Source organism: Macaca fascicularis, chromosome 6, assembly GCF_037993035.2.
Source record: "Macaca fascicularis isolate 582-1 chromosome 6, T2T-MFA8v1.1".
NCBI classification, from domain to species: Eukaryota; Metazoa; Chordata; class Mammalia; order Primates; family Cercopithecidae; genus Macaca; species Macaca fascicularis.
The window spans coordinates 61518473-61531160 of NC_088380.1; the positions used below are offsets into that span (position 1 = coordinate 61518473).

The 12688-nt window shown below is 41.1% G+C and overlaps 1 protein-coding gene across 2 annotated transcripts in view; it reads right to left on the reverse strand.

The window, feature by feature from the left end:
- Positions 1-1905: 1905 nt before the first annotated feature.
- Positions 1906-12688, reverse strand: part of ANKRD55 (ankyrin repeat domain 55) — a 138507-nt gene continuing 127724 nt past the window's right edge. For both annotated transcript variants that reach the window (XR_012413670.1, XM_045393726.2), the window contains exons 11-12: positions 4675-4767; positions 1906-2543 (exon numbers count right to left, since the gene is read on the reverse strand). Coding sequence is in view for 1 of the 2 variants with exons in the window: in XM_045393726.2 (XP_045249661.2) it covers positions 2422-2543; positions 4675-4767 (215 nt within the window). In the remaining variant the exon portion in view is untranslated. The remainder of the gene's footprint in view (positions 2544-4674; positions 4768-12688) is intronic.

Sequence of the window (12688 nt, forward strand, 5' to 3'; positions counted from 1 at the left end):
ATGAAATGTGAGAGTAAATAATGAGATTCACCTCTCATTTCCTCTGGTTTGGTCACCAAAGAAGAACATATTGAAATGGAATCTACATCAGCAGCCAACTCTGCTGGTTGGTATGAGACATGTATTGTGAATAAGAAACAAATCGTGTCAGCCAGTGACATCTGGGGGTTGTTTGTTGTTAAAGTGGAAGCTAACCTTCCCTGACTGATACAGGCAGTGTAGGGCTAGGTAATCTACTTGTGGATGGACATGGATTCAGAAGTAGCCTGTGACACAGCTGAACAACTTAACAGTCTGATGCCAAACAACTTAACAGGTTGATGCTTAAAGAATGACTCTTCAAAGATGAGAGCAGCCCCCAAACAAAATGAAACAACACAAAGGGAAAATTCTTCAGAGGCTATGTCGGGAAGTCCTTCTGTTTGTAACAGGATTTTCTTTCCCTTTAGCTACTGCCCAGCATGGAAGGCTGATCCATACACTTTCTCCTTTACAATCTCTGATTCATGCAACTATCATTGTCAAAAAGAGATTGTGGACTAGGCTGGGCGCAGTGGCTCATGGCTGTAATCCCAGGACTTTGGGAGGCTGAGGTGGGTGGATCATCTGAGGTCAAGAGTTTGAGACCAGCCTGGCCAACATGGCAAAACCTGTCTCTATTAAAAATACAAAAAAATTAGCTGGACGTGGTGGTGTGTGCCTGTAATCCCAGCTACTCGGGAGGCTGAGACAGGAGAATCTTGAACACAGCAGGCAGAGGTTGCAGTGAGCTGAGATTGCGCCACTGCACTCCAGCCTGGGTGACAGAGGGAGACTCCATCTCAAAAAAGAAAAAAAAGAGATTGTGGACTAATTACATCTTTTTTTTTTTTTTTTTTTTTTTGAGATGGAGTTTCCCTCTGTCACCCAGGCTGGAGTGCAGTGGTAGGATCTCGGCTTACTGCAAGCTCCACCTCCCAGGTTCACGCCATTCTCCTGCTTCAGCCTCCTCAGCAGCTGGGACTACAGGCGCCTGCCACCACGCCTGGCTAATTTTTTTGTGTTTTTAGTAGAGACGGGGTTTCACCAAGTTAGCCAGGATGGTCACAATCGCCTGACCTCGTGATTTGCCCACTTCAGCCTCCCAAAGTGCTGGGATTACAGGTGTGAGCCACCACGCCCGGCCTAATGACATCTTTTATGATGGCTTTCTACATCGCCTTTCCTTGCCAACTCCCTCTTTTCCTCTCTACTTCCTTCCTTTCTGACAAAAAATGAAATGACCAAGTGCCTACTTTGTGCCAGGCGTTGTATAAATTTCTAGAAGTACAAAGCCAAAGGATTGTGATTTGGCCCCAGAGGAGCTTTTATCTAGCTAATGGTATAGTCTAACCTCTTTAAACACATACTACTAATATAAAGTGGTGAATGTTGTACAGGTACTTGAGATATTTACAAAATAACATCTAGGCTCCCAAATAACATGCAGTGGCCGTCATCTTATGTGGCTAAGCCTTGAACTTTATACAGACCTCTAGCACGAATCAATCCAAACAACTTATAATTATCTTAGTAAGATCTGCAGTTAGTAGCATTCATTCAAAACTTTGCTAAGTCTTAAGTTTGCAAAAGTCTTAATAGGCAAGAGACCATTGTTTTAAAACAGAAAAATAGTTACATACGTAGAGTATTTGAGGAGTGTGAGAACTGCCTATTCAACTCTGTTGGGCCAGGATGTAGACCTTTCCAAATCACATGAGCTTCTCCCTGTTGGCACAGTCAATCATATCTGAAAATGACGATATATGGAAATAATTAAATAACAAAGAAGAGAGATAAACAATGTCAAGTGACTTGGGCAGTAGCCAGGAACTGAGACTGTTAAAAAATATTTTGCAGAAGATTGTACATTTAAAAGCCGTAAACTGTGACTGATCATAGGAATTTATTTTTAAATAGGTTTCATTAGTTCAAGTTAGAATGACAATAAATGTGAAGAACATGTCTGGGATGTGGGTTTTTTGTTGTTGTTGTTGTTGTTTTTTTGTTTTTGCTTTTATTCAGCAAAGCATACATTTTTTTTTCCAAAACCTAAAATCATTCAGCAAAAAACCAACCAAAGAACAATAACAAAAAAACAGCGCACATGCCACAAAGCAAACCAAACATAGCTCAGTTTGCCTACTGATAACATATTTTGTCTTTTAATTTTGGCATGTTGAAGTCACAGAAACTCACAGACTTAATATGCACACCCAAAGATTCTAAGTGCTTATTTAGGAAGTATCTTTATTTGGAATAAAGAATTTCGAGTTATAAAACTGATGGCTTATAGAATGCAGTTTACTAAATTGGTCTTCGTTCTTACAAACTAGAGTAATCTTGTTCTTTGAGAGTTGAGAATATATATTCATCTACATTTCTGCATCGAGTGGCCCACAGTTAATTTTCATCACTGGTGGGGTGGGCAGAATGTTCACTCTCTTCTGCTGCTGTGCTGTGTCTTCGTTGACTTGGAATAGCAGGAAGCACTCGGTTTGTCCGCAGAGGTTCTCCAGATAGAACTGGGGAGAAAGAATAGAATGAGAGACTTTCAAGATTTGCTTCTCTCACAGGAAGGCAGCAGGAGAATTGTGTTGTGTTTTAGGAGTGGAGACATTTCTAAGAAGGGTGTCTTGGCGAGAGCTAGACTGCAAAGAGAAGCTGTGTATGCATTTCTTGTATATGTATCTGTTCAGACTTGCCACATGAAGTCTGGGATTTCAAATACGTCCACACAGAAGACTGTACCAAGTTTGATCAAACATAATTGGGCTGTGCATGTCTGGCAGAGCTTTTCCTTGGGGTAGAGTAGCTGTTGATGTTCAACAACTGCTCACAAGGCTCTAAAGAAGGCCCAAGACATTTGTACTGTGCTTTTATGCAAACCTCAAAAGGCTCTCAGGCTTCTTTTAGGAAAAGCACTGTGGGGCCTTTCATTTCTTTTTTGTAGAGCCAAGTTGATCAAAGATCTTTATCTTTCCTTCTCTCCTGAAACTTAACTGTGAAAAGCAAAGCTCTTGGGCCCTGCCAAAGAAAACTTCTCTTTGGCTTCTCCAAGCTCCATCAGCATTCAAGACTGAGTGGCTCTTTCCTTAACTAGATGTTTTTGTGGCTACAGTTCTGCTTAAAGACAGATTCGGGCTTGAATTTCATTCAATGATAGAATTGACACTATCCAAAATGTTCACTTTACACACATCTGTAAGGGGCAGAGGAACTGATCTGTCAAGGAAGAGGTCTTGGTTTCTGCTACTAACTCTCTGTGTGACCTTGGACATATCCCTCTACCTCTTAGTTTCCTTATCTGCTAAAAGACAGAGTTGTACTAAGACCCTATAGTTCATCATTTTAACCTAAAGAGTTCTAGAGCTCTTGGTTTGTCTCCTTCAAATCCTTGCCTAGGGGAGAAAGACATACTGGATATATACTCTGTGCAAACAGTGTGCCAAGTGTTTTACATGTGTTATCTCATTTAGTACTCCCACAAATCTTATTAGGATGGCACTATCATTATGGACAGTGAGGAAACTAAAGTACAGAAAGGTTGAGAAACTTATCTGAAATAGGACAGCTCCTAAATCATCTAACCTGCACTTAGAAGGATGTGGAGGGGCTGTGTGTGTGTGTGTGTGTGTGTGTGTGTGTGTGTGTTAAATGCAGTGGGGTGCAATTGGAAGAAAAAAAGAAAATAAATTAGAATGTAGTAAGTATTGCTTATTTCATGAGGCAGTAGACTCAGTGTCCTGTAGTTTTGTTTCTGGCTCTACAACGGGAATAATAGTAAAACTTGCTTTATTATTATTATGCTTCAGAGTATAGATATGAAAATATTCAAACTCAGAATCTCTGGGTGGGGGACCCAGGAATCTACTTCACAACAAACACCCCAGGTAATACTTAGGCATACTCAAGTTTGAAGATCACTGGCCCAATGGAGTATATTAATATTTTATATTAGGAGAGTTTTTTATATAAAATATTATAAAATAAATCAATAATACCAAGAGTAATCCTGATGAACTGAATTTTTTTTTCTGCTTAGGAATGCATGGACTGTAAGTACAGAGGTGATGTATATTTTTATCTGTCCAGTATAGTAAAGAAACCTATATCAGGAGGCCAGTCTTAAAAGGGAATTTTTAAAGCACCTTCCTAAAGACATTAAATAATACATGTAAAAATAAACTGTTTATTGCTTCAATAGTTCAAACACAAAAAATTCCTAAAGGGAGGGAGTATTCTTTTTTTTAAAAAATAAGCATCTAAAAAAAGCTTTAAAGATGGTCTCTGTTTTCCTATAATTTATAAGTGTTGGCACCTGATATTGGGAGCTGGAAACCAGCCTGGCCAACATGGCGAAACCCCATCTCTACTTAAAAAAAAAAACAAAAATTAGCCAGGCGTGGTGGCAGGCACCTGTAATCCCAGTTACTTGGGAGGCTGAGGCAGGGGAATAGCTTGAACCTGGGAGGCAGAGGTTGCAGTGAGCTGAGATCCTGCCATTGCACTCTAGCCTGGGTGACAGAGCAAGACTCCATCTCAAAAAAAAAAAAAAAAAGAAAAGAAAAATGAAAGTAAACTGAAATAACATTTAGTTGTGTCTAGATGTGTTAACACTTGCAAAGGAAGCTGTGGAAGATTCATAATACTTACATTTTTGATCTGGTAGGGGAGCTAGGTTGTTCCGAGTGAAAGGAAGATCCCTGATTTTGTGTCTGTTCGGGGAAAGATGCTGAAAATTTTGTCCTGAAGATAAAACATATTTGCGTCAATCACTTGAGACTCAACCAAGTGCAAATTACAGAATGCAATGGATAAGAGAATCATCAAAGTTGTTACGGATCACTAAATTTAAGGTGGTAAAAGTAACAATGAAAACAATGATAGCTATACTTTATTGCATTTCTGTTATATACCAGTCACTGTTTAAATGATAGAAAAAGGTACTAGAAATCATTTCTTGAGTGTACTAGTTTAAACAAAATTTTATAAAGAAGCACAGTGGGTTACTCACCCCATAAAAGTTAAAGTTGAAAAAAAATGAAAATAATATAGATATGGCATATCTTATCATATATTCATCAAATCTTTGATGAAATGAGTGGGTGATGAATAGAGTATTTTCTTCTAGAGCAGAGTTTCTCAATCCTGGCTGCACATAGGAATTATCTAAGAAGTTAGAAAACATACTGCCATCCTGGCCACATCCCAGGTTATTACATCGGAATTTCTGGAGGTGGGGCATGGTGTCAGATGTTTATCAGCTCCCAGCTGATTCAAGTGCAGCCAGGATGGAGAATCATTGACCTGGAAGATAGAATGGGGTGGATGCACTTGGGAAACCTATTCTCTAACTTGGACAGAAAGCAATGGTGTATGCGTGGACCATGTGAGCCAGCTCTCAAGAGCTGATGGTTACGCTTTCAGAAATTTTGTGAACTGTTTGACATCACACTAGTGTCTTGAAATCAGCCATGGTGGGTGTAGTTACACTGTGAAAAATCAACAAGCACAGATTTTTCTCCTAGAAAGCCAGCTGGTAAACATTCGTCAATGTACTACTGACTTTAAGATATGGATGTTCGATACCTGAAAACAGAAGCGGACACACAAATGTGATTTAAATCCATTTTAAAATTGACTGGATGGTGTCATGAATAGGAGCTTGGTTGGACTCTTGGGTCAAACAGAATTAGGCTTGATTCCCTGCTTCCCCACTTTTTAGTTGTATGACCTTGGGCAAATGATATAACGTCTCAGCACCTCAATTTTTTCATATACAAAATGATGAAAATAATTGTATGTCTTTTCCACTTGTCATGAGGATTACATTGGAGAACAAGAGTAAAGCATTTAGCTTATAGGGTAAAGTACTCAATAGACCTTAACAAAAAAAGATTATTTGATCTTTTGCCTATAAGTCTAGTAAGAAAGAACCAGAGTTGCTACAACAATGCTCCTAGAGTTTAAGGGTCTTCTGTTGGAGCAAAATAGCATAAGAAAAAAAGAAAAAACAAGAGGATTAGCCAAGATCCACCGTCCATCTGTTTAGGTGAATCTCATGGTGGATGGTCTGTGCAGAAATGGCCACCTCAGCAATGTTAGTTGATGGAGATTAAATCTCCAGTCTCCCTGGTGGATATTTTGCCATTATATTTTATCCTATTGAACACTGAACGTCAAATAACTTCAGGAGCCATTATTTACAGAGAAAATAATCCATGTGTAGAATTATCATTAAAATTTATATTAGCAAACAGCTTATTTATCCATGAACACTTGAGCAGATATTTGTAAAACCAACAATGAGATAATGACAATTAAGAGTTATGCTTATGGAGCACTTACTTTTGTCAGGAATAGGGATAAATGCTGTAGGCATAATCTTATATAATTCTGACAATCACTTTTTCTTGTGAGATAGATTCTATTATCATCCTCATTTTACAAATGAGGACCTTGTGACTTCGAGGAGTTCTAAAAGTGCTCAAGTCATATGCTAGGAAGGGACAGAGCCTAGACTTCAACCCTATAGGGCTGACCCTGTAACTTCTGTTATTCTGCCTCCTCTAAGCAGATGGGAGAAGTGGGCAGAGAAGGGTTGCAGCAGTGACTTGGACATGAAGGGGAGTTAAATTTTATTCCATGTTGGCATTTTGCTCAGTTTTCAGGGATAGGGATTTGCTTAGCCCAAAGCTGTTTGGTGCTGCAGACAACTGAAGGGAGCGTTCAGCTTTGGGGACAGGGTCAAGGACCACTGTCCTAGAAAAAAAGGATAGGAAATGTTTTCACGGTTACATGATGGAACCAGAGGTGAATGCAGCATTAATAATAATAATAATGATAATAATGACAAATAGGTAATTCAGCAATCATCCATTGAGCACTCATTATATTCCAGACCCTAGAGTACAAAGAGGAGAAGGCAAAGTGTTCAGGAAGGGATTGCAATTGATGTGGGAGGAGACACAGGTAAACATGTGGTTTTGAAGCTCCATGAGTAGTGCTGTGACAGAGTTTGTGAGGGCATTGCAGAGAAAGGAATGGTCCAGAGAAGTTGAGGTTTTCTTGGATCCCACAGACCTTGTTCCAATATCTCTCTGCCACTTCCTAGCTAGCTCTGTGACCTTAGGCAGATGAGCTAACCTCTCTGTCTCAATTGCTTCAATTATAAAGAGGATAAATTCTCTCCTGCAATGTTGTGGAAAGTGAAGTGTGTAGGTGTGTAGGTCAGCAAGGTGGAGCTATTCTTTTGTTTTTGGAGACAGTGTCTTGCTGTGTTGCTCAGGATGGAGTGCAGCGGTGCCATCCTGGCTCACGGCAACCTCTGCCTCCCAGGTTCCAGCAATTCTCCTGCCTCAGCTTCCTGAGTAGCTGGGACTACAGGCGTGCACCACCACACCAGGCTAATTTTTGTATTTTTAGTAGAGACGGGATTTCACCATGTTGGCCAGGCTGATCTTGAACTCCTGACCTTAGGTGATCCACCCGTCTCAGCCTCCCAAAGTGTTGGGATTACAGGCAAGAGCACTGTGCCCGGCAAGGTGGAGCTATTCTTATTAGGAGTCCTATGAAAGAACCATATTTCCTACAGAGATCAGGGTGACCTTCACATATTATAGAAGGTGAGTTTTGGGCTGGTTCTTAAAAGATTATAGGAATCAGTCAAGCACACAGCGGAGAGAACCCAAAATAATAACAAAGGCCAAGATGTCATAGAATGAAAAGGTATGAAATTGTCAAGAAACTGAGACATATTCAAGGAAATGCTGAAGAGGTAGGGGTGGGGATTTGAGATGGGCGGTGCCGAAGCTGAGAATGACCATGCCGTGAGGGCTTTGTTTGCCCCGTTTAGAACCCTGGCCTTTGTCCTGAAAAGATGCAAAACCTTTGATGGGTTTAGACAGAGGGGTCACAGGATCAGACCTAACCAGCCAGAAGAGTGCATTGTTGCTGAGATAGTCTAGAAAATTCTAGAGAAAGAAGCTCTCTTTTGCAGGAGAAAGGAAGTGCACACTCTTACTTTTCTTGTGATGGCTTATAAATAACCAGGCTGGCAGACAACACCACAGACCTTTCTGTTCCATTTTCTCTGAAAGCTGCCTGCAATGAATTAAGCTGATGTGCTCCAAATTCCAACTCTCTAGGATAAGTGCTTCATTACCCATCTTGCTGCATCCAACCCCTGACAGGTCTCAATAAATGTTAAGCAATAATCATTAGAGCTAAATGTTCAGGGCTGCTGATGTAAGCATTGGATAGTGGCTGCCCGGAATTTTAACAGCAGCACTGCTAACCCATATTATTTCTACCAAACCCAGGGCAGGAAAGGAGGAAATCCAAAGATAAAGGGACTATCCAAGTTCAAGTCAGTGCTACAGTGGGATGATTTATCCAGCTGCTTTACCGCATTAAACTTTCACATAAAATATTGAGAGCTCAACGTAGAAATCTAAGTTTCGACCCTCCTAGACTAACAACAACGACAACACCCACTTTAGTGTAGTGCAGAAGCCTCAGTGATCTCAAAACAATTATTGTTAAAAATGTTCACAAAAATAAAATCTGTAAGGCTAGGAAAGGTTTTTTTTTTTTCTTTTTCTTTTTCTTTTTTTTTTTTTGAGACAGAGTCTCGCTTTGTCATCCAGGCTGCAGTGCAGTGGTGCGATCTCGGCTCACCGCAACCTCTGCCTCCTGAATTCAAGCGATTCTCCCGCCTCAGCCTCCAGAGTAACTGGGACTACAGGCGCTCGCCACCACGCCCGGCTAATTTTTGTATTTTTGTATTTTTAGTAGAGATGGGGTTTCACTATGTTGGCCAGGCTGGTCTCAAACTCCTGACCTCAGGTGATCTCCCCACCCTGGCCTCCCAAAGTGCTGGGATTACAGGTATGAGCTACCATGCCCAGCCGCAATGGCTCATATTTATAATCCCAGCATTTTGGGAGGCCAAGATGGGTGAATTGCTTGAGGCCAGGGGCTGGCTCTAGACTAGTCTGGGTAACAAAGTGAGACCCTTGTCTCCACAAAAAAATGATGACAAAAAAATTAGCCAGAGGAGGAGGTGTGACTGTAGTTCCAGCTACATGGGAGGATTGCTTAAGCCCATGAGTTTGAGGCTGAAGTGAGCTATGATCAAGCTACTGTACTCCAGCCTGGGTGACAGATCCTATCTCTCTCTCTAAAAAAAAAAAAAAAACAAAAAAAACCTCTCCCTCTCTTTTGATAAATTACTATGATAAACACTCAGCAATTATTTAATGTATGATCAAATGACTAAGCTCCTTTCCATTTTTAAAACCGTATGACTGTATCTAAACATGAGAAGAAAGTTCATTAAAATCAGTTGCAAAAGCATTTTAGTAAATTTACACCCCTTAAAACTGATTTATAGGCTGAAGACACTTGGGAAATTTATCTTACCATGACTCAGTTGCCTAGAATGGCTCCTAGTTATAATCAGCACTCAGAAAAATTGGTTGAAAAAAAGTATTTGATATAGGCCGATTCCACTGGAGAATTTCACCTTTCCTTTTCTGTTATTCTGCTGCCCCAGGATTTTTCTAGTTATTTCATTGTATAAGTGAGCAAATCCCCAAACCACGTTTATTGAATTTCCTTTTATTTCAAATAAGATGGAAATTTTGGGGTGGCACATGTGTCAGAACGTACTAATTCTCTACCCAATATCTACTCCCTCACTTAGAAACAGAAATCCAATTTTGGAGGGATAGCAACATGGCCAGCTAAAAGACTCCTTGTTGATAGTTGTGAACATATGACCAAAGTTTAGGCCAATGAGACGCAAGCGGAAGTGTGGGACTTAAGCCAGATGAGTTCTTAATGGGAGCTGATTCACATGGGGACATGCATTTCTCCCCCTTCTACTTCCTTCCTCCTGCTCCATCAGCCCCTGGAGGACAGAAGCCATATGTTGGGTGACGAGGCACATAGATGGAAAGAGCCTATGTTGCTTGTGATTGTGGAGCCACCAAATGTCTGGGAACTGCCTACTTCAGACCAGACTTCTTTCATGTGATAGCAATAAACTATTTTTTATTTTTTATTTTTTTTGAGATAGGGCCTCATTCTGTCACCCAGTCTGGGGTGCAGTGGTGTGATCTTGGCTCACTGCAACCTCTGCCTCCCAGGCTCAAGTGATCCTCCTGTCTCAGCCCCCCAAGTAGCTGGGACCACAGGCATGCACCCCTACTCCTGGCTAATTTTATTGTAGAAACAAAGCTTCACCATGTTGCCCAGGCTGGTCTTGAACTCCTGAGCTCAAGCAATCCACGTGCCTTGGCCTCTCAAAGTGCTGGGATTGCAAGTGTGAGCCACTGCCCCTGGCTGTGATAGCAATAAAATTCTATATTGTTCAAGCCCCTGTGACTTTGGATTTCTTTTACAGGAAGCTGAACCCCATCCTGACTGATATAAAAGAGACAGGCCAAGGCTGTCTTTGGAACGGAAAAAGAACAAGACTTTCAGATTTTCACATGATTTTCATAACAGAAGGTATTCGTTTGGCTGGGACAGGCCTAACTCTGGAAAACAGGATGGGTTGAGGCCCTGAAGTGTCAAAAGGTGGCAGACCACTGTGTTCCCTTCCTGATCCTTCTGCAGAAAAAAATGCAAACACTACCCGTGCCACCAGCCAAGTGCTTCAGTGCTTTGTGGAGGAAGCAAAATCTTGAATGGAGTTTTTCTCAGACACCAGGAAACAGCCTTTATGTGCTTATCCATATTTATCCTATGCCTAAATATGTATAAAAATATGAGTGAGGGAGCCATATTCTATCTCAAAGGTTTCAGGCACTGGGCACACGTCAAAGGGTGAAGAGAGTCAAATTCAATTGCATATTAAACGCAAAGGAATTTTGCTCATTCTAAAAAAATATATGGCCCTTTTCTACTTTTTAAAAAACACATTGCGGCCGGGCACTGTGGCTCACGCCTGTAATCTCAGCATTCTGGGAGGCCGAGGCGGGCAGATCACGAGGTCAGGAGTTCGAGACCAGTCTGGCCGACATAGTGAAACCCCGTCTCCACTAAAAATACAAAAATTAACCAGGCGTGGTGGCACATGCCTGTAATCCCAGCTACCCAAGAGGCTGAGGCAGAAGAATTGCTTGAACCCAGGAGGCGGATGTTGCAGTGAGCCAAGATCACGCCACTACACGCCAGCCTGGGTGACAGAGTGAGACTCTGTCTCAAAAAACAAAACAAAACAAAACACCAAAACAAACAAAAACAAAACAAAACAAAACACACACACACACACACACACACACACACAAAACCACCCCCCCAAAAAACCCCACATTGTTGTCTTTTGTCTTTCATTTTTCTACTCTTAGAGAAAAATGGCTTCAATAAATAAATTATTTTTTCTCTTAATCCTACTGTAAGAAAAACAACAACTGAAAGAGACAGACGCTGCAGGGAGCCGTGATTGTGCCACTGTACTCTAGCCTGGGTGACAGAGTGTGACCTTGTCTCAAATAAATAAATAAATAAATAAATAATAAATTCTTTGGTGTGATACATTTGTTTAAAAAGTGGGATATGTACATATTTCATATCATAAGGCCTGTCTGACACTCCATGGAGAGACGGTGGAGTGGTGTGGACTGAACTGAACTGGGGACAGTGGTGTCTAAGTGGACAGTGGTTACTCAGATCCAGCCAATTATTGCCATGTGGGAATTTGTGTGTAGTGTTGCCAGATTTTCTAGTTTTTCGAGAGAAGCTAGAATTCCAGATTTTTATATAAAATTTCATAATTTAAAAATTTTGACAATTAATTCACTTAAAAACAAGCCAAGGTACTGTGGCACCAAACAGGCTTTGGAAGCTGTTTTGCAGCCTCTGCTGCTTTTGAACAATGGTTCAAAGAATCACCAGTGGATCTTTCTTTCTTTTTTTTTTTCTGTAGAGGTGGGGATCTTGCTACATTGACCCCCTGCCTCAACCCTTCAAAGTTCGGAGATTATAAGTGTGAGTCACTGTACCCAGCCTATGGATCATTTAAAAAATAAAAATAAATTCTTTAGTGTGATAAATGTATTTATAAGGTGGGGAATAGATACATACACATTTGTATAAAAATGCAAATTCTATGCCACGCTTGGTGGCTCACGCCTGTAATCCCAGCACTTTGGGAGACTGAGGCGGGCAGATCACAAGTTCAGGAGATCGAGACCATCCTGGCTAACACAGTGAAACCCCATCTCTACTAAAAATACAAAAAATTAGCTGGATGTGGTGGCATGTGCCTGTAGTCCCAGATACTTGGGAGGCTGAGCAGGAGAATTGCTTGAACCTGGGAAGCGGAGGTTGTAGTGAGCTGAGAGCACACCACTGTGGAGGTTGCAGTGAGCTGAGATCCCGCCACTGCACTCCAGCCTGGGTGAGAGTGAGTCTCAAAAAACAATATATATATATATATATATATATATACACACACACACACACACACACACACATATATATACACACATATATATACACACACACACACACATATACACACACACACATAAATTCTTAGGCTTGGAGTGGTGGCTCATGCCTGTAATCTCAGCACTTTGGGAGACCAAGAAGGGAGGATTGCCTGAGGCCATGAGTTCACCACCAGCCTGGGAAACATAGTGAAACTCCATCTCTA